The sequence below is a fragment of the Hesperophylax consimilis genome, chromosome 5, assembly GCF_061612785.1.
Source record: "Hesperophylax consimilis isolate HC1 chromosome 5, BYU_Hcon_1.0, whole genome shotgun sequence".
In the NCBI taxonomy this organism is placed as follows: Eukaryota; Metazoa; Arthropoda; class Insecta; order Trichoptera; family Limnephilidae; genus Hesperophylax; species Hesperophylax consimilis.
The window spans coordinates 10,330,483-10,353,873 of record NC_142840.1 but is presented as its reverse complement, the minus strand read 5'-3'; the positions used below and the strand labels follow the sequence as shown (position 1 = coordinate 10,353,873).

The 23,391-nt window shown below is 33.9% G+C and overlaps 2 protein-coding genes across 2 annotated transcripts in view; both read left to right on the top strand.

The window, feature by feature from the left end:
* Positions 1–23,391, top strand: part of LOC149423502 (fatty acid hydroxylase domain-containing protein 2-like) — a 589,487-nt gene that overhangs the window by 80,668 nt on the left and 485,428 nt on the right. The window lies entirely within an intron of this gene.
* Positions 185–22,966, top strand: LOC149423507 (uncharacterized). The gene is made up of 11 exons (XM_089631594.1): positions 185–320; positions 629–802; positions 2,393–2,558; positions 7,433–7,642; positions 8,094–8,275; positions 8,631–8,841; positions 8,948–10,237; positions 10,598–10,705; positions 10,823–17,897; positions 18,400–18,554; positions 19,784–22,966. Exons 2-11 carry the CDS (start codon positions 659–661, stop codon positions 19,861–19,863), a joined length of 9,621 nt encoding a protein of 3,206 aa, XP_089487720.1. The 5' UTR covers positions 185–320; positions 629–658; the 3' UTR covers positions 19,864–22,966.

The following is a 23,391-nucleotide window of genomic DNA, read 5'->3' as shown; positions in this document are numbered from 1 at the left end:
ACGAATATTGATAGATCGGCGGATTTTTGCCGAAATCGGTAGATCTACCGAAATTTTGGTAGGAATGGCATCACCGGAGTCGGCACCTGTCATTATTAATAATATTGGGATAGATAAAAATCTTCATTCCCCACTTTTGTTTTTATTTGCTGTTTTTATTCTAATCTTGCAACACTGACTTTCACTGACGTGTTGGCAATATGGGATAATCTGACAATTAAAATAATAAAGTATACAAAAATAATTCGAATGCTTTTAAATGCTTTGCCGTGCAGTGGATGTTAATAACATGTTGATGTCTTCACTAGGTAATAAAACATGTAAGTCAATCTTCGTGAAAACATAATGTATTCCAATATTTTCGCAACAGACAGAGTATGTACGTCATTACATCGCTGCTTGAAAATAACTTTGTATATTTTTCATATTACATATTGGAAGTAATTTAAATAGTCTCACGTATTATATTCATCATATCTGCTAGTAACTACAATATCTGACCAATAGTTGATGTAAACAATTTGACCTTATTTTTTTTAAGCTCCAATATTTTCATTCTGTAATTTAAACTTTTGCTTCTAACAGCGAGGTTTTTTGATATTCTAATGTGGTATTGTGTTATTTTCAGTGTCGTCTGTTAATAGATTGAGTTGATATAATGTCAGAAAACGACCCCACAGGCCAAGGGCCTGGTGAGGATGATGATTTCGAAAAATCGACTTCTAACATCTCTTTGGGACCATCCCAGAGTTCTCAGGTTGCTGAAATGGATGACCTTAATGAAAGATTTTCTCAGCAACAGGTCAGTGACTTATAATGAAAACAGTATATTATTAAATTATATTCTATTGTCCTTGGCCAAAATATCTTTCATTTACGAATCCTTCCACCGGATTGGTGCATTCTCATTTGTGAAGTGGCGTGAAACATATTTAGCTCGGGTCCTGGTATGATGAGCAGTCCAGCCAAATGAACACTGAACTCCTTACTCGCACCCAACCCGCACCACCAAGTTGAGGTTCGGCCGTCGATTCCTTTATTCAAACCCATTATTCGATCCCTTCCAAACTGACCTACCCCAGTGCCTTAGATTTATGATGCTTCATTTGTTTTGTTTATATTATTGTTACCCAGAAATTCTGGGTGCACAAATATTCTCACACTTATTTATGCATTTCATATTTGAAGCCACGACTCTTCAATAATGTTACTCGTTTATAAATAGCTTCCACACATTGTATGTGAAAGATAACTGTTATTTTTGTTTGTTTATACAATCATATTATTCTGACGACCATGAGAATAATGCATTTGATATGTTATCCAATCATTCTGGTCCTTTGTTTAGCATTCCCATGGGTAAATTATTACTTTAAATCTATTGATGGTTGTAGGCACTGTATACTTTTATCAAATTAAAAAGGGAAGAGATTCTAAGTGAGTCTAAGTCTAAACAAACCAGTTATCCATCGATGTCCAATGTCTTTCAAAGGTAATAAGGAATTTTGGGGAGAGTTCATTACATACATTACATGGTGAAAAATCTTGCTTGACTACCGCAATGAACAAATGAGAAATTCAGCGTAAAATATTTTGGCTGAGAAGTTTTAGTTTAATTAATTTATATGCATACATTGGTCCCTTTTCCTTAGCCACTCTTCTACTTTTTAAGACACAGTTTTTCTTTACATTTGCACATGGTAGCATAATTGCACCCACTGCAAGAGTAACTTTTGCTTTTCTTCATAAAGGAAGCACGGTCCGACGCACAGAGTAGTCGGTGAACAACTGTTTAGTGCATGGGCAAAGTTAATAATAATGGTTGGATTATTTGTATAGCTCCGTTTTCGTGAGAAAATAACCTCAAGGGCACATAAAAAGGGTAAATGGGTCAGCAGTCGGTTCTGGGTTCGTAGTCATGTCCAGGTGCAAATAGTGAATGCCACGCTTTGTTTCATATCTGTTAAGTTTATGAAATTTAATACCAAAACATATCTGTCCATGTCTCTCTGTAACATGCGTATTTTGCCGCCAATAAGAGGGACGGTTTGCCAAACAGTTTTGTGTAGTTTTGTACGCTGATCTTCTTTACACAGTGAAATATTGTCTTTTTTAGTTTTATCGATTATTTTAACTTAAATTTGTGACTGTGATCTTCATAAGTGTCCATTAATATACAAAACTATTTTAAAATCTATACAATATGTCGCAAATCAGTTTGCTTATCACAGCCAAACTATTTTTTTTACATGAAACTGCATTTCTTGGAACTATTAACATAACACTAGTATTTTTACACATCGGTACGATACAATAAAATAGAACATTAAAGAAAAAAAAGCTAAATGCAACTGGCATGACAGCGGGCTAAAATATATACTACGTATTGCAGGTGATGATCTCACAGCTGAAGGAGATGGTCATCGCGGAGGAGGCGGCCCGCACGCAGAAGATTGCCTCATCACGACTGAAGATGGAGAAGTGCGTTTCCCAGCTCGCACGAATACGAGATCGGGCCAAGGTCACCAAGTTGAAGAATGCCCCCGACAGTTCACCAGGTAACTAGACAACCATTACATCCTTTATCCGCAGACGAGGCAGGGGATGGAATGCCATACAACTCTGTCTTGGCAAAAACTCTTGCATTTGCGTTGTCTCATCTCATAATGATAAAACATTCTATCTATACTGATTTAAAAGAAATTTCTGACAGGGCAATGAAATAGAATATCTGTTCAATGAAAGAATTTAAACATATGAAAATCAATTTCACCCGAAGTAAGATTAATTTGAACTCACTTTGGACATACAGACACTTTTCTATCAGTTTATCACTTCAGTGTACTGAATCTTGATATGACTCTACTTAAGTATTTATGTCTTTCTGGAGTGTCACCGATTTCTTCTTCCATTTATTTGCACATTATATTTTTTTTTATAAAAGAAAGACAAACATTCCCGGATTACGAATAACCTGACAATATTTGAAAATCTCCTACTACCACCACAGTAAGCGGAAAATGTTGCTTGTGTTGTGATGGAGGACTTAGCCAGTCGAGGAATTGAACACACTACGCCTGAGTGGAACCCAAGCGCGATGTCGACTCGGCCACCGACCGGTGGCCTATATTCTATCCTGCCACTTTTTTCTCCGTCATGTTTTAACCCAACTCTTATGCTATCTTTTTCATGCTTTCCTATTCTCATAAATGTATTCATGTTGGCAGACTGCAGATGGATCAGTAGTGGGACATTTTCGTCAAAGTTTGTACTTTGCGTTTTTCTTATGTCCCATGATTTTCATAGTACCTAACGTACGATGGAAAGTTATATATTTTTAACATGAAAATTTGTTAATTGACATATTTAGTCAGTCGAACTCGTATAATTAATCAATTACTTAGATTAAAAGATAGCTTGTTTTTACCATGTCCTCATCTCTACATTCAATTAAACGTGGTCTTAATTAATTTTAGACGTGTAAGATTAAATTTGTGGTATCTAAAATACCTTACAAAATATATTTCGGAAAATATTCAATTTTATGTAAATTTTGACCAGTCAAAAATATCACATTTAACATTTCTGATATAAAATCCCTGACTTCCATTTCGTTTTTACATTTGTTTATTAGCCCTTTTAGGGACTTTTACATAGGAAGTTATACACAATTATATTATCTAGTTAAAATATAAATATGTACATAACTGAACTGCCCCAGCAACAATCTTTTATATTTATTAAGTGATAAATTGAAGATGTCCACTGACTCAGCATAATTATTGTCCTCCGTTAGTATTCTGGGTAATGAGGAGTACATATATTATTAGCCCCTGAATTTCTGCACTGGAAAAATATCCCGACTTCTAATAATAATAATTGGATAATTTGTATAGCACCATTTCTATGAAAAATCACCTCAAAGGCGCTGAGTAAGTAATCTGGTGTTTGTGTAACTTATAAGTGGAACGGAAATGGAATGAAAAAAAAAGATACAAAATTTTCCACAAATATGTTCTAACCTCTTTCTCTTTCCAACAAACAATGCATATTTTAGAAAGAAAGGTACAATTGCAATTGAAAAAGAAAGAAAAGCTATATTTTGCGAATATGTCAGAGATAGGTATGCATTTTAGAACAACAGATGTTTTAACCCTGCAGAGCAGAAATATTTTATGATTACACCGGATTAAATGAAGGGTGATTTCAAAATAATGCTTTAAATCCGGGTTTCTATTTGTTTTACTTTTAAATAGTTTTAATTAGTTGGGTACTTTGATCTTCAGTAATAATTTATAAGAATTTGATCAAAAAAAAAATCAACTTCTGACTCGATTTACTCGAAAACGAAAGCTCAAATCAAAAAAAATTATACTACAAAATCGACTCCAAATATGATGTAGATTCACCAGTTTCCCGCTTGTACTACGAGTTTCCGGACACCTTGTATATATTTTATAATCACAACAATTTCCAAGTTGATTATTATTTTTTTGGTAAACTAATGTTTAAGGCGGTTTAACCAGCAGACGAGAATTCAAATTTCGTTAAAAGTCGGTCTCGCGATCGGACGTTTTTTTAGACCGAGACAGAAATACCGAATTCATTCCGCTGCGAGCCGTACACTCGCGCGGCTGACGAAAACTACAGCATGGTTCCGATGAAATAACAATTATTATTGTTAAATTCTTGGTTGTAGCTTTCTTCCTAATAATTAGTTACATACATATTTGTAAATTATACGTCGGAGTGCGTAAACATAAATAAATACAAATGCAGATTGTTGACATGGTAGATATAAAATATGTAGGTATATGAATATACATTTAAAAAAAATTTCAAATATTTGTTTAATTTGTTTTTTTATTTTAAAATATTTTACATGAGTTTTCCAAAGCTGAGTAAAAATCTTTTGTTTTACTTATTTATTCGTTTGTCCGAAAGGTATTACCGGTAAGTTTTATTTCTAATACTTATCTTTAAAGTATTACTTGACTTGATATGTATGACATTGAAAAGAGGGTTTATTCCTTACAACTGAAGTAGTATATATATTAAAACTAGGTTTTATTTCCAACTATTTTCTACGGTACCTACCTACATATGTGGTTATGCGATTGCATAATATTGTATTGCTTTCATGTATTTGTTTTCATGATTAACGGAGCGACCTGACTCGTCTAATTTTCGAAATGTTATTAAATTCACGAGTAAATTTCGATTGAAAAATCATAGGTTAGTATGTCAAAAATAACCTTGTCTTTTTTTCCTAAAACAAGAAGCTCAATTCACAATATGACATTAGGAAACTGACAAAAAGTAACACAAAACATATTAAATATGTTGAATTATACCAATGTAATAGTGAATTGGACAATAAAAAAGAAATTATGAACAAAAAAATGATTTGAATCGCACATCACGAATCGAAATTCATTTGGTTCGTGGCACTTTTTGACTACCAATCACAAACAGTTTCACGTACTTTGGCATAAGTTTTAACATTTATACATGAAAAAAACGATGACAGACATAAACTCCTGTCCATAGTTGATTCTTTTCCCTGGAAATTAAACAACACAAAATTATTACAATGTACACGGATAATTAAATATCACTAACCTTTGTTTTTTCTGATAATATATCTCCCACGTACGTTTTTGATGTCGTAATTTGTGCTATCTAATAAAACTTATTTCCGAGGGTATTTTCCTCCTCATTTTTAAGCGAGGAATTTCTTTAAAATGTTATCAAGTAAACTGGCGTGGAATAGATGTCCGCTCGCCGCCCTGTCGCAGTGGGGAATGATAAAATTTCGGCTTGCGGCGTGGTAATCACAAACAACGAACAAACAACAAACGCGAATCAAAATTAATTACTATTATATACTTTAAGAATATATTTTTTGGTCATAAATTATTTCTAATGTTTCAATACTGTCTTGGTAAATTATTTTTGTAAAAAAATCTGAATTATACAAATTTGTAAGACCATAAATAAATAGTCCAATTGAGGGATTTTCGTCACAAAACGCGTGCTCGGATTTATTTATTAGTAATTTTATTTGAAATAAAAACAAAATTCTTATACATACTTATGATAGATAATTTATTGATTATTTATACTGTATTATTATATGATTTGAAATATTTGTTGTATAATACAAATTCACCTTTGAAAATGCAACAAATCTGGGCATCGTCCAACGGTAACACTTTATTATGATATGAAAATAATATTATTTTTCAAAATTTAACATCTTACTTTACTAGATAAAATAACGATCTTTCGAAATCAATTTGTGTTTTTTTCTAGAAAAGTGTCCATACGTCTAAAAGTGACCTCAAAAATGCCAAATTTCAGTTCTGCGTTTGCGAGTACCAGATAGGTTTGAAACGTTATGATGCGAAGCAATCTGCTCATCCGTGGAAGAAAGGGTTTTCTTGGGAGCAACTTGAGAGCCTCTTTCAGAGGAAAGAAGTTTCCAATTGTGTGCCACAAATGTTATTTACCCTGCTCTTTGAGTTGTTAGACGCTTCCTACGTGTTGTATGAATGCGACTAAACGTGCTAAAAGATCTCTCAGTGGCTGCTGAAGTAATGGGAGCAGTCAATATTCTTATGGCAACCTGTGACAAATCAGGGGATGTCGTCTTAGATAACTGCTAACACTCAATAAAGCATCCAAGAGAAGTGTAGACACCATTTTATTAAAAATAAATTCCCCGTTTTCGGGAATTTATTTCAGGTCGGGGAATATTTTTCCAATTTTTACATTAATTACATACAATAATTATATAAATCAATAAGAATAATGGGAACCCACTAAGGCGCAGCCTGTGCGTGGGTAATATATTTAAGTTATTATTTTATTGTACCTAGAAATAAACAAATTGTGGGCATATAAAATAAAAACAAGATTACATTTTGTATAAGCGTTTTGTATAAGAAGTGTTTATAATAGTGTATAGTGAAGTTATAAGTGTTTATTGTAATATATGTAATATATGGTGAATATTTTATGAGAAACATAAATTGATACAAATTAAATAAAAAAAGTTTCAACTGCTGTGTCGAAAAGCCATAATTTTAATTCTTTTAAATATTGATCCTGATCACTAATCCTGGGTGACAAAATTCTCTAGTAGCAATGGGTATAATCAATTTATTATGATATTCTAATGACTACTGATAGTAAAAATAATTCATAATACCTAAATATTTAGATAATTTTTTAGCCCTTTTTTTGAGTAAAATCACCTCAAATCATTTTTATAGTTTTTTTAATTGGTTTATTAAAAATGTTTTTTTTTTAAAGAAAGACAAACATTGCCAGATTACTAATACATAACCTTATACATAATACGTAACTAACTTGCTCTATGATGGAGGACTATAATTTATATAAAGTGATGTTGTCTGTTGATTTTCAGTATCATCATCACCAGCACCAGTGTTGTCAACGAGAGAACCTAGCCGAGACAGCAGTTTTTCAGCACCCGAAGTCGGCAGTGTGCCGCCGCAAGATATCAGCTTCAATGTCAGCATGTCTTCTCCAGCTATTGAATTACCGCCACCAGCTACTAATCTCCCCGTATCTACCGCCTTACCTACGGTCTTGAGTGTTCCGCAGAAATTTACAGGTAATTTTACTATAATATTAGCTGACGTGTACCCGACGTTGCTAGGGTTATACTTAAAAGATAGACATATACCATCTCGGACATTTCTGTAGGCCTTTTTAAGATGTACAATTCCGTAGTACATTATTTTGATGTATCTCATAAGGTTTAGCCAGAGTTAGTAATGTAAGCGCCTGAAAATATATTTTTACAACTTGATTACAAAACATCGATTTTTCTGTACTATCTATAAATATAATATTCATCTATTATATATATAAACCTTCCGGGAGTAATTCTCTAAATGATAATGAAAACCCTATCAAAATCTGATGCGTAGTTTAGAAAAACTCAGCGCACAGATAGATCGACGCGGATATCAGCTTTACTTTATTCTATTTAGAGACACACATGATTCCGTGAAGAGTTAGGTAAAATCAATTGTAACTAAATAAACGAATGCTTGTTCCAGATCCCGGAACGAAGGCTAAAACCCCCAGCCGCGAGGTGACCAAGATACTCCACCAACAAATAAAGGAACATAAAGCTATGATTGCGGAAAGAGCCAAGAACGAAAAAGAACTTGAAGCAGCTTTGGCCAAAATTCAAAAACAACTCGAAGAAAGTCAAAACCAATCAGCTGAACTATTGCAGGTATATATTTACAACAAGGTTTAATTTTTAAAATAAGATGTATCTGCTTTATGTGATATCCTTGAAATTAATGATAGAGGTCATCAATAGATGGCACTTGTAGTAGTCGATTAGGTTACCCATAGATGGTGTTAGCTGTTGAGTATAGCAGGGTATAATAAATAAGGGGGAACCTCAAGGCCGGGTTCATCTCTATTCTAACTGCCTAATAAGATATAAGAGTCTATTGTAAATCTATCACATTAATAGTGTAAGTATTTTTTTGAAGCTGAAGTTTTATTAAATCAGAGAGTTCGTGAGAAACCCCGGAGACACGACACTTTATTTTCAATTTGACTTGATTTGTTATTTTCAGCTTGGACAGTCCAAGGCCAAATTATCTCTTCCAACCCTCTCTCATGAAGAAAGTGCAGAATCTAATAGAATTATCAATGAACTTCGAAATAAGATAGCATCACTCGAAGGCAATATCCTAGATCTTGAAGAAACGTGTAAAGAAAAAGATTCTGTTATAGACTCCAAAACTAAGGCAATTACACTTATGTCTGCCGATCTGAGTAAAAAAGGTTTGTAGTATAAACTTAATATTTGTTATTAATTATTAAATATTATTATAAAATATATGTAATACATAATAATGTTCACATGCATAATCCAGTTAAATTTTTTCAGGCAAAAATACACTTGACTTATTAGATGACACCAAAGAACAGATGCAAAAAATGCAAGAAAATTTTGCCTCAATGGAAAGTAAAATGAATATTGAAAAACAACAAATATGTGACGAACTGGAAGTGTCCAAAAATAGGATTATCTATTTGGAAGAGGCCAATACTATTCTGGAAAGTGAGAGATTTAACCTCAGCCTTCATAACAATAAATTAGAAGAAGAACTTGCCGCAAAGGAAATTGAAATAAATCGTATTAAGTCTGAACTTGTGGAAAATTTGAAAAATATTGATGAACTCAATTTGAAAGTAGATAAATCCATTGAAACAGATATTGTGTCACATGAGGAGAAGGGAAGCAGTGAGATTTCTCAGATGAATTCTCTCAGTGAAAAAATTGAAATTTTGGAGAAACTCAATTCTGTTCTTAGACAATCCAACATTGAATTGCAGGACAAGATAAACTCTTCTGTAATTCCTGAAAAAGAACAGAGTCCATCAAAACAAATTAATGAGGAAACTCCCAAGGCTGTAATCAAAAGGGGAAAAGCCACACCTAAACCAAAAGGATCCCAGAAATATAAAAATCAACCTATTACTTCTAAATCTGATGTTACACATAAAGCTGCGGCTCCAGCTAAAATTGACTCACCTCCTAAACCTGCTGATGAAAAAGATTTACAACAAACTGTGCATCGCCTCGAAATCGTTATTCAATCTCTAAATAATCAGGTGTTGGAAAAAGAAATTCTTTTGACCAAAAAGGAAGCCGAATATATAGAATTGAAAGACTCATTGGCTGATACAAGCACTGATGATATTGTCGACAAGTCTCAGTCAGAAAGCCGAGATAATTCCGAATCCATTGCTAAACCCAGTGACAACTTATCTTCTTCCATCGACCAGGAGCAAGAGATACTAGACTCTGTGCCGACAAGTTTGGAGGTTTCTCTGAGCAGCATTGCTTTACAAGATTTGGAGAAGGCGGAAGGTTCTCTCACAAGCGGGCTGGAGACCACAGAAGGACAGCTGGTTATGGCCAACAAAGAAATTAGCAAGCTTTCCAAAGAGCTGGCGGAAGCTAATAAGAATATGCTGAAGGTGAAAGTGTCTCACAAAGCCAAGGTGAAGCAGATGCAGAAGAGTATTGATGATTTCAGTAAAGTGTCGGACAGTAACTCTCAGATGGTGCGCCTGCAGGGGGAGGTGGCTATCCTGACCCAGAAGATAGCCGAGTTGGAAGATGAGAAAGGAAATCTCCAACTTCATTTAGTGGACTACGACAGTGGTAGAGGTAATTATTAATTCCCTTTTCCTTACATATTCTGGAAAAAACACATGTTAACAGAAATGAAAAACAGAGGTACTTTTATAATAAACATTGTTTTGTTGTTAAAGATGTCAAGAGACCTAGATATATCATTTAGTAGCACCATAACTCTTGTCACGCTAAGCTGGACCAGCACAACTGTTCTGCCATGTGGAATACATAGCAGGTCGTGGTGTCGACCCTGCCGGTAATTGTTCGGTATGAACAATTTATAACATTCCAGGCTCTCTCTTTAATTTTACTGTATTGTATGAAACCAAAATGCTTCTACACCTCTTTAATTATTAGTATTTTCAAAAAAGTTAATGTAAATGTTTATTACAGTTTCTGATTCACAATTGCATGCAAAGCTTTTGGAAATGGAGAATATTGCAGAGGAGAGACTTAAAGCAATTGCAGACTTGGAAACCCAAAAGTTTGATTTAGTTCAAGGTATATGAATCTTTTTGGCTATATTTTCTCCTTACAATTCAATACATTAAATGCATTTGTTTTTAAGAAAAAAAATTTTGTGAATTTTTCAATTTCAATTGTTTCTATGTATTTCAGAGCTGCACAGTGTCAAACAGCAAATTACGGCGCTGGAGGATAAAGTATCTGATTTGACATATTTCGAGAATGAACATGTTTCAGCAGAGTTAAAATCTGCACAGCTGGAGGAGCAGCTTGATGTATTGACAGCTAGGAACACCGAGATACTTACGAACATTGAAGATTTGAAGGCAGAAAAACTAAAGCTTCTTTCCAGTATGGAAACATTGAATAAGGAAAAAGCGGAACTGTCCAACAAACTGGAATTGTATATCCAAGAGAATATGGATTTGATTGACAGACTAGATAAATTAAGTGCAGAAAAAGTAAGTTCTGCTGAATCTATCGAGATGGTTGAATCGCTCACCACCCAAGAAAAAATGGAAATTGAACAATACGAAAAAAGTTTGGATCCTGCCCACCCTGGAGATGATGACTCTCTTGGTCACTCCAATATCCCCGAGGAGATCATCAGGCGGGACAGCTCCTCTCAATGCATTGCTGAAAGTTCCGAGCTCCAAGCCAAAATAGACCTATTTACGCAGGAGAGGCACGAAGTAATGGAGAAATTGGATATTTTGAAGAATGAGAATATTGTCTTGTCATCGAGATTAGAAGAACTACTCCGAGAAAAGGACACCCTCGAGGAGAATTATGAAGTCCTAAAAGTTAAAACTGTAAACATTTCCGAAGCTTTACGCTCTGAAGAAGATAAGAACCAAATCATTAATGAAAACATTGATTCACTCAAGCAAGAGAATCGTGCACTGTTAGAACAGATCAAAAAATTGTTTGTAGATGAAAATCTGAAAACTGAGGAAGTCGTTTTTGCAGAAACAATCAATCCCTTGGATGCAGTGAAACAAGAGATTGTAGAGCCGCCATCAAACATTCAAGATTCCACAAATGTGACAGAAATTACAGTTCAAGAATCTAAATCTCAAACTGAATCTCCGGAAAAGGCGACCAAGGCAAGTCCCAAGGACTCAAAGAAACTGACCAAAGAAATCTTGAGGTTAAAAGGCATTATAAAGCATCAAGAGGCTGAAATTCAAAACCTCACAACCCAACTTTCAGAAGTTAAGGATATTCCTTCCCAAATCGAAATTGCTTTGAAAGATAAAAATACTCTTTACGATGAATTACAAAATGCAGTGAAAGATAATACATATCTTAACCAACAGCTGGTGGACATGAAAGAAGAAAAAGATGCATTCAACCACCAAGTAGTTGCATTGCAAAAACACCTCCATGATTTAACTGAAGAAAGACAAACACTTATTGCAACTGTTGAATTGAAGGAATCAGCATTCAAATCAGTAGATGAGGAAATGAAAGTGAAAGACAACCAAATAGGACAGTTAAAATATTTGAATGTTCAACTAAAAGCAGACATTGATTCATTTAATGATGTCATCAGTCAGAAGGACAAAGAAATAGCTGAATGCAATAATCAAATCGACCAACTTGATTCTGTTAGTAAAAAACTAAAATCAACCATTACCCAATATGAAGAAAATCAGTCAGCGAGTTCGCAGCATGCTAACACTATTAAAAATCTTGAACTAAACATTGTTCAATTACAAAATGCTGCTTTAGAAAATGAAAATAAACTAAAAGATCTGCAATCTGAGTTAGTGCAATCGACAGATTCTGCGGAATTACTAAAACAACAGCTGCTGGAGCATCAATCCAAAATAAATGAACTAAAAACCACTCTCAATGAGAATCAGAAAGAAATGAATACTGTGAATAAAGAGAAAGATGAAAGGAATAATGAAATTTTAAGACTTCAAGGAGAGTGTTCAAGCAAAGACGAAGAGATTCACGAGGTTAAACTACAACTTCGAAAAGAGTCTATAGAATATGATAAATTGAAAAATAATTTAAAGGAGATTGAAAATAGTCGAAATGCTTTGCAAACTAAAGTTCTTCAGCTGGAAGAGACTTGCGCTTCTTATCAAACCAAAGATACAAAGCAACAGGAAGAATATTCTCTATTGGATAAAAAATGTAAGGAGCAGTTTGAAAAGTTGAAAAAGTTTGCTGCCAACATTAAAAAGAAAGCGTCTGTGTGTACTGAACTTGAGACCCAGGTTGCTAATTTGAAAACCCAATTGAAAGATCAATTACAAAAAAGTGAAGAGTCTTCTCTTCATAGCAACGCACTTCAACAGGAGTTGCATGTTTTGAATTCACAGTACAATATTGTTCAATCTGAAGTTCAACAAGCCAGCTCTTCTCAGATGAGTTTGAATGCTTTGGAACAACAGATAACTGAATTAAAAAATGAAATCACCGATATTCAGTCACAGTACAGCAAAGCTATAGCACAGATTCACTCCCAAGCTCTCCAAAACCAAGAGTTAGTAAGTTTGAATGAATCCCTAGTGCATCAGCTCTCTGAAAAAGAGTCTACTATAAACCAACTAACCCACGAAAATAACTCTCTAAACAATCAAATGAACAATCTCGTAAAAGAGTTGGAAAATACCAAATTGGCAGTGTTAAAAATAGACGAGCTGGAAAATCATATACACGAGAAACAAAAAGAGGTTACTGATTTGATTGAAAAGCTGGATGAAGTGCAGTCAAATTATGATAATTTTAAGTGCGGTCATGAAGCTAAAATACAAGAAAGAGACTTGTATATTGAAAACCTCCAAGCTGAGATACTAAAACATAAGGATAGAGTGTCCCGACTGGAAGACAGTGTTTCGACAATGGAGGAAAGAAGGTCATCCTTAGAACGCAAGACGGACCGCCTGGTGACTAAACTCCATGAAAAAGATGCCGCCTGCTCAGAATCATCTATACATGAAGATGAGTTAGAGAAGAGACTCTCTGCTTTAATAATGCATGATGAACTCATACAACAACAATTACAAGACACGCAGAATCAGAACCAAGACTATCTCCAACAAGTCAACTCTCTTTCGGAGTCTAATAAAGCTATGAAATCAGAACTAGAAAATGCAAGATCCACTTTCAATCATTTGACTGATGAAGTTTCTAAATTCCAAGTCCTCGATGAAGAAAGAATTCGAGCTTGTGAACGTGTTAATCACTTAGAATCTGAGTTGAAAAGGTTATCCGTTGAATATTCAGATATTTTAAAAAATAAGTCGAAGGAATATGAATACTTGGAATCAGATTTGCATTCCCAAATATCTAATTCTGAAGCTCAAAGAAGAGCGGCTAAGGAACAATATGAGAGGCTTCAAGATGAGATGCAAGTACAAACACAGACCCTAAAAGATTTTCAAACTGAAATAGATTTCCTCAAAACTGAACATGAGAACACTCTACAAAAATTACATTTTGAAACTTCTAAAAAGCAAACTGCCCTGGTTGAAACAGATTTGGAGAAGAAATTTTGTGAAGTTTCACGAATTCTGGAAGAAAAAGAATATGAAATTGAAAAACTCACTTCACAACTTCACGAAGAAACGAAAAAAACTATTGTTGTTGCACCCCCGGAAACATTGAAAAATTATTTTGGAGATGATACGAGCGACCAGGAGAAAATTAGAAATGAGAAAAACAAAGAGATTGAAAAGCTGAATGAACAGTTTAAATCATGTTTAGCACAGTTATCAGAGGCAGTTGATGCTGAGAAATATCTCAAAGAATCTTGTCTACAATTGACTAATGCAATAAATGAAAAAGATTTGTTTATCAGTAAGTTACAGAGTGATTTAATACAATGGAATGCATTGTACCAAAACCAGCAGTTGCCAGCACCTTCGAATGTGGTTGAAGAAGCACAGTTTGAATCTAAATGTGTTCAGCAATCTTCTGCAAAAAAATACCCAAGTGCAGATCCACCACCACTAGATGAGGAAGCTCTCCAATTTCTACAAGACCAAATTATTTCTTCTGATACGTTAGGTAACCAAAGTGCTCCTTCTGGTATAGAAAAGCAAATGATCCGTTGCTTTCAGCATGATTCATTGGAGCCAGTTCGAGGAGAAGCTATTATCCCAATAAATAGCACTATTCCAGTTGTTGAAGAGATATTGCAGCCGAAGAAAGTATCTTTGTTATTCACTGATGAACCTGTTGAACAGACTATGGAAGAAGACGGTTGGGGTTTCAGTGAAGATCCAGTCACTAAAGATCAGCATACAGAATCGTTCACAAGCCAAAGCACGGCTGTTTGGGACCCAAACACAGTCCTAGATTTAGAAGCCCGTGTACAATTTTTGACAGAGGACAAAAATAAAATTAGTATAGAGCTTACACAAAGCCAACAGAAAGTAACTAAGGCTCTAATAAAGCTGAAAGAGTTTAAACACAAAAATGAAATTTTGACCAAGGAATTGAAAACTATGAAGGCAACATCCAATTTTAATATGTTGGATATGACTATCCAAGATGAATTAGCATCTCAAGTCAAGAAACTTGAGGACAAAATTAAGGAAATATTGTCAGACACTAATAAAGAAAAGCTTGAGAAAGAAGGCATGCTCAAGAGGATTGATGTCCTCACAGCAGCCAATGAGCGGTTGATGGAAATGAAGGAGAGGCAAGATGTTGAAATGGATGTTTGGAAATCTAAAAATAAAGGCTTGAGTGAAAGGATTAAGAACCTTGAATGGGACACTAACTTTTCCGATGAAACTGAAGCTGTTGAACTAAAGAGTGATCAACTGTCTAAAGTAGAGAGTGGAGATCTTGTAAAGGATGAAGCAGTGGTAAAACAAATCAGTGAACTTAACAAAAAAATAGAAGACCTGGAAGCTGACAATGAAGAACTACAAGCCTTCATCGAGGAACAACAAGCATTGATAAGCAAATCTAAATCTCTTGAATCAGATTTGCAGAGGCTTAAAAACCAAGAGTCATCAGAACTTGAGGAGGTTAAGAAAGAAAACGATAGTTTGAAAGTTAAACTTAATGAAGCTAACGATTATAATATTGCTACCTCTCTCCAAATTGAAAATGCCAAATCTCATGAGGTCTTAGAATTATTTGAACTGAGGAATATCAATGCCAACTTGAGTGAACAACTTAAAGAATTTAAGGATCATTATGAAAAAATTAATTCTGAAATTGAGAAATACAAAATTGAGTCTCTGGAACTTGTTGAAAGAAATAACGAAATTTTATGTTTGAAAGAAAATCTGAATGTGCTCCGTGATACTCACAACTCGGCTTCCACTGAATTGGAAAATACTATCAAAGAAAATGTGGAGCTGAAGAAAGAATTAGAAAATTTTCTGAAATCTAAAAATCAAAATGAGCATTGTCTTGCAGAGAATGTAGATTTGAAAGAAAAACTTGAAGCTCTTGTCAAAGAATATTTTGAATTCCAAGAGAAATTTAATGAAGCTGCTACAAGCAAAGACAAAATTGAGATGGAGTTATATAGTATTCGCAAGGAAAGAGAGGAATTGGAATTTGCTAATAAAGATATCGCCGCCCAGGAGGCAGCATGCAAAGCTGAATTGATTAAAATTTCCTACGAAAATGAGGAACTAGTTGAAAAGTATGACAACCTATTGAAAAAACTGAATGATAAAAATGTAAGTGATGAAACCAAACAAATCATTAGCTTTACCGATCAGGTTCACAATTTATCTCGTGAATTAGATTCAAAAAGTGAGGAACTGATTGCGTTGAATCATAAAATGAATATGCATGAAACAGAAAAGCAAACATTGCAAGAGAATATTGAAAAACTTAATACTGAGAATACTGTTTTACTTTCAAATTTAGCTGAGCTGCGTAATAATGTCACCGATGCCATTGATCAACGAGGTACAGAGGTGGCAGAAATGTGGAAACAGCATTTGGCTATGCGGGAAGTTGAGTTCAGTAACCTCGAGCAAGCACTCATCGAAGCAAAGGAGTCCCTAGATTCCCAACAGCTGCATTTCAATGACCTCTATAGTGAATGCAATAAGGCTCTCCAAGATACAAAGAAAGAATTACAAACTGTCACTGATGAAAAAAATAAGTATATAAATTTGTATGAAACTGATTTACCTCTTGAATTACACCAGCATGAAATCCTTGTGCAAGACAAAGAAATTCAAGAACGCTTTATGGTTGAAAAAGAAAACGAAATATCTTTGTTGAAACAGGAATTACTCCAACTCAAACCTCTTATTGAAAAGAACCTGGAATATGAGAAAATCATTGCTATAAAAGATAAGAAACTAGAAGAGAGTTTCATTAAAATTAAGCAATTAGAAGAAAATTACAACAGGAAAGTACACGAAGATAATATTATTTTCAATACTAAAGATACAGACTTTGATCATATTCGACAGCAACTATATCAAGCGGAAACCAAGCTCTCTGACGTGTCACATGAATGTGAAGCCGAGCTTGCAACCATGAGATTGCAAATACACGAGGAACGAACAGCGTTTGAAAAAAGTATGGTTGACCTCAGAAAAAAGGCAGAAAACTTGGAAATGCAACTTGATACTAAAATAAATGAATGCAGGGTGTTGAATATGAAAATTCTAGAATTGCAAACACTAGTCGATGAAGAGAATGCACAGCTCATTGATCTGAGAAAGGCATTGGAAGCTCAAGAAATCGAAATAGTCACCTTAAAAGAAAACTTAGGCCAGCAAGCGGATGCTTACGAACAGATGGCTATTTCACACCTTCAAGAAAATTACAAGAATAAATCTGACCGACATGTCACATTCTCGGAAGATACCAAACCCGGTGCGGAAATCAACGAAATGCAACTGGTGCCCCCTGCTGATACTTATGAGAAAACTCCCCGTGCTGATTTAGATTTAGCCCTTTACATGCTGCATCAGAGAGATGTGCGCTGTGAAGAGTTGACAGTTGAGCTGATGCAGCTACTGGAGGAAAGGGACACCTTGCAGTTGAAATTATCTAACGCCATCAGAGCTAATGAGGAAATGCGCTCTAAGAGGAGTCCAAGTCTAAGAAAGACTTCAGACAGCACTGCTGCCTCAGGTGATAACTCGGCCCAGCTGTCAGAAGAAAACAGATTAGCATCTCCGAGTGGTTCCAGGGAGCCGCTGTCAGCCGGTGAAGGTCACTCAGAAGCAGACAGTAGAACTGACGAAATTCCAACTGATGATAAATCGCTTGCAACTAAGTAAGTTCACAATAAATTGTTTGCGCTGAAATTTTCCAAAAAGCATATCCAAACTAATTTTAAAACTTCCGATTTTATGTCCGGGTTAAATCTTCCCCACAGGAAAAACTAAACCCTTCCACACACTTTTCCACAAATGATCATCTAGTCAATCAACATTATGCAAGTGCATTATATAAGCAAAATAAATACAAAACAATACAAGAACAACACGTCAACTCACCAGAGATCAAATGGGAAAATAATTCACCGACTCCAGATATTTTCATATCAGAGGGTTCGGCTCGGTAGAACTCCTAACAGGGCATATAAATCCTACTGATCCCTCAACATAAATATTTAAAAAATCTTTCGTTATCCTACATGTATTCAAAATGACCGACTTTTGCATCTTTATATATACATATTTTGATAGATCTAATATGCCTAAATTTTTAATTTGATTATCATTATGTAGGGTTGCTTTAGTTGGATAAAAGAGCTCACGTGTTGTTGTTTCCAGGTTATCTCAGCTGCACAAGGTGGGACATACGAGAGATATCAGACTGCGGGACGAGAGTGAGATCAGGAATCGGCAAATGGAACTCCTTCAGAGGGACGTTCAGAACCTACCACCAGAAGCAGCCGCCAGATTGAGAGAAACACACTTCACACTAAGTGAGTTTTCTCCATGCCATGTTTTTTTTTAATTCGACGCTTAGATTTTTTCGCACTTGTCACTTGTAACATTAATTAACTGACTATTTAATTAACTAACACTATGTTGGCAGTTCCAAAACACAACAGAACAATATTGGATGTGCAAATGGGTCGCTTTGCATTAGTATTGTTTAAAGTTGCCTTAATATATTTTTTTCCCATGAAAAAAACAGAACATTTTATGCAAAATATCTAAACAATGCCCTCAAAAACAGTACAAATGTGGACCCAAAGCTCTACATTTAGATACATATGTATAGAGACACCCATTTATAGCTTTAATTTTTAAGAAATGTAGCATTAATTATTGATAATATAGCTTTTATAGCTTTAATTTTGCATTTTCATAGCGTTTATAGCTAAATAGGATAACGTCGAGGAATGCGAGTCGGCAAGAGGGGATAAACTATTAAATTAGCAAAATCATTGAAACATGTTTATTGTATTATTGATTGAAACTCAACATGGCACATGTTTCTACAGTAGAGTGTGTCATGTTCATTCTACGAACTGTCAATACAAGATTATTGCGACTAAAAAATCTTTTTATTTATCGCTAAAAACACCATTTATCGCTTTAATTCGCGAAAATATCGTTAATACTATGAATGGGTGTCTTTACGTATGTATCATGATACTTTTAGCAATGCAAAATCAATTTGCAAATTTGACATGGTCCATTGGAACAGTCGATTTCTACGCATGGGTATGCCGAGAGATGGACCGTCGCATAACCTGTCTTAGTAAATTCACCACTTCCTTCATTTCAATTTGTGTATTGTCTCAAATATACACTTCTGTTACACGGACTCTCAACATGATTTGACTCGAGTTTTTGAATCACTTGATTGTGCCATATCTTCCTGGGTGACCGGATAACTCATTAAAATGTCAATTCAACACAACTTTAAAAAGTGCTGTGATAAAGTCGTGAAAAGTGATGAAACAAAAACTAGGTTATGTAGGTTAGTTTTATATGTTTTTTTTTTTCGCTTTGAGTTTATTTCACTTTTTAGAGGTGTGTTGAATTGTTATTATGTTGAGTTATGTATATTAGAAGGTCCCCGTCTTCTTCGTTCAATACATGTGTCTAATCTATCTAATTTAAAGTGTAATATGAGCACTTTCTGTTTTATTTCTTTTTTAATAAAATAATTATTACTTATTGTTAATTGTTTTTTTTCCAGCCCGAGATACTCAGAGTGCCTCCACTGTCCTGCTCAATTGGCTCTGGGGAAAAACGACTCCGAAAGTTGTTCATATGTAAAGTGGCCTTATTCCATTACTTGAAGATAACGCATTCCCAGTGACAGTGACTAATTCTCTATACCTCATGTTTGGATATTACATATATGAAGTCTGCTACAATTTGAGGGAAACGTATAAGTACCATTACCAAAGGCTGGGCCTGTATTCCTTCCGATCCTTCTTTCTTATTGTTCCCTGGCATTATCTTGATATGCCTAATGCTTTACTTGAAACTTAAAGTATTGCAATAGTCAAATGAGTGCCCTTATTATGTAAAAAAGGAAGGTTGTATTTCCAATGCCATATAAGAAAATCCTATATTATTTGAAAAACATAATGTAATATGTGGTACTTCTAGTTAGAACTATGGAAAGAAACAGTGCTCATTCCAAAGGGTACATTTTTTGTATTAAAAGATGCAATAATTATATTTTTTTTCCTTTTTTTCAATGTTGTTTTTTATTAGTCTTTTGTGATCTTAATTATAAAACTGATATATGTATGAAAAAAGAGAAAGAAAAGCTGTTGAACGGTGAGCTCTGGCATCATGAAATTTGATCAGCTAATAACATAATGCCCATCAAGATTAGAGATTTAAATAGCTGTCGAAGTAAAATGAGGCGGAAGAGTTTAAATCTTTGGCTAATACTAAAAAACTAGAAGTCTTATAAATTGCTTTTATATATATCTTTTTAGTATGAATCTTATTAAGTAGGCAATCAATATTCATAAATTGAGCATAATTAATATTCTGTGCAACTTTCAATTTGAAACAATCTGAAAACTGGGACAGTACTGGAAGCATGGTAATCAGAATTTTGGCGGCGGCATTAAAACAATATGTAGGTACGTAATATTATATTTGATGAACTGCAGAGTGCCTGAATTACTCCAATAAATTAATGGATTTTAATTAGGTTCAACCCATTTTAAAAAATTGAACATTAAACTGTTTTTTCTGACTATAATTTTTTTTTTTTTGTAAATCAATATTGGTGCTTGTACCACGGGAAAATCACTTTGAAAAAACTAATTGATTCTCTGAGGTGTGTATTTAATTTTAAAATTTATAATGTTTGTTTTAATTTTATTTTTACACTTAAATGTACATATTTTTGTTTAACGACATAAGAAAGGGTTTTTAATCTTTTCACCGCATTCCCAATCTTATTTTCAAGTCATTATTTTTCTTTTAAAACTATGTACAGGGTTTTCCAATAAGAGGTGTTATTTAGAATAGCCCGCTATTTCGGTAGATGTTACTTTTGAAGCTGTCATTTTTTGACATTTGACAAATAGAAACTACGCCATTTTTAAAAATGGAACGATACACGCTTCAACGACGCATTGAAATGATTAAAATTCACTTGAGTGAATCAAATGCAAATCATCTTGAGTGATGAGGCCCATTTCCACCTCGGTGGCTTCGTCAACAAGCAAAATTGTCGCATCTGGGGCTCGGAAAACCCAAGAGTTATTGTTGAAAAGCCTCTTTATCCTCAACGTGTGACTGTTTGGTGCGGTTTATGGTCCGGCGGAGTCATTGGACCTTACTTTTTCGAAAATGAAGCTGGAGCAACAGTTACGGTGAATGGATTACGCTATCGAGAGATGATTAATGATTTTTTATGGCCGGAATTGGATGGTATTGATTTGGACAATGTTTACTTTCAACAAAACGGCGCTACGTGCCACACAAGCAACGAAACAATTGATCTTTTACGATTGAATATCAAAATAACACCTCTTATTGAAAAACCCTGTATTAAATAAATCTATGTTGCGTGCATTGCACCTGGGCTTGGATTATTAGCACATTATATAATGCAGTTGGCGAGGGATAGTTTAAAATAGCCTCTGTATTCGCCGAGTCCTTTCTTTTTGTATACTTTATTTTCTGTTTAATTTTATTATGTAAATTATTTGATAAATTAAAAGTTCTAGTTACCATTGAATTTATAATTTCGTTAATTAGTGTCCATCTATGATTACATTAATTTAATTTGAAATGAATGTGTTTTGTGTTTATATCTCGACCTGGTTTTATTCCATTCCTAGATAAATCAATTGACATCGAAATAATCCATAAAATTTGTTTTGACCATTTTGTATACAACCCAATACATTTTTTTATTTAATTTATGTGGGATATTGATCTGACTCTTTTTTAAACTTTATCAGTGTATTTTTTGTGCCACTAAACCCACAGGTTAATTTTTGCAAACAAACAGCTATTTTCTCGTAGAGTATATTTAACATTTTTTTTATTTTAGCATTAAACTTTTTTAAATTTCTAAAATTATATAATTTCTGACAATAAAATTTGAAAGCTTATTTCATCACCTTTTAATACCAGTTTTTAGAATTTGTTTAAGTTAAGAAATATTCCATTTATTTGGATTTTATTGCAAAGCGGAAATATGTACACTTAAATTCTCCGACCTTCTGACAGCGACTTCAAGAAATATTATGGTTAATACGCCAGAGGCCTGAGTGGTTAAAGTGTTAAGAGAATATTATTTTAGAATGGATTAATACTTATATTTGGGGTTTACGTAAAAACACATTTATATTCTTAGATTAATTTAACAATCTTAATTGATTGAATTTCAAAATTTGTTTTCTGAAAATACACACATATATATTTATATGTTTGAAGAAAATGGTTCATATATATTTTAAAATGCAACCTGTTTCATTTGTCATTCTGTTCTTGTTTTATATATTATAATACCTGTGTTTTATTTAGTACCTTACTTGAGGTTAAATAAAATATGTAGGTACATATCTATCAATTTATTATCCTAATTTCCTGACCTGTATTATGTTATCAGACCATTTGTAATAATAATAATTTTGTCAAGCAAGTTGATTCAATAGTTGTCTTCAATATCTGATCTGAAACACACAACTTGCCGTAGTAGATTCAATATTTTTTTGGTTAAATCATTATTTTACAATTTAGTATTATCTTCAAAATTAATTTATGTCTGAGATTAGTAATTTGTCGAGTGCAAGAACTCCCAGATGAAATAATATTGTGTAATATTTTGTATATGAACAACGATAATGTCATTTTTTGCTGTTCTATTTTGTAAAACAAATGTAATGTGGCAATTCTTCAAACAATAAATAATTTTATGAATAGTTTTATTGTGTTTAATTTTATTTATATAACCTCAAACAGGTTTCCCTCGTGGCTTATGTCTATTTTGGGGATGCTGAGTGCGGTTTTTTAAGAAGTGTACCTGATTCTTGAAGAGATGCATTGTTGGTGGGAGAAAACACAAACACCTGACAGACGAGTTGTTGAGTATAGGGAGTCACAACAATTCCCATTTAAAACCTTTTTTTATTGAAAATCGGAAAACAGTCATAACGAGCAGATCATTTGCTTTTTTGAACATTAGTTTTAGATTTTTCAAAAACTGCTTTTTTGAGTTTTTGAGTCAGAGTGATGTTATGAAAATATATTTTTAAGGGTTTTTAACAGGGCCGCCTTATCTACAGAAAAACAACAAACCACATTTTTTACTATAATTTTATT

Excerpts from the sequence above, each read along its gene's own strand:
- LOC149423507 (XM_089631594.1), top strand. The coding sequence starts at position 659 with ATGTCAGAAAACGACCCCACAGGCCAAGGGCCTGGTGAGGATGATGAT. Across the intron at positions 10,238-10,597 it reads GGACTACGACAGTGGTAGAG|TTTCTGATTCACAATTGCAT; the intron begins GTAATTATTAAT and ends TGTTTATTACAG. Across the intron at positions 18,555-19,783 it reads AGAAACACACTTCACACTAA|CCCGAGATACTCAGAGTGCC; the intron begins GTGAGTTTTCTC and ends TTTTTTTTCCAG.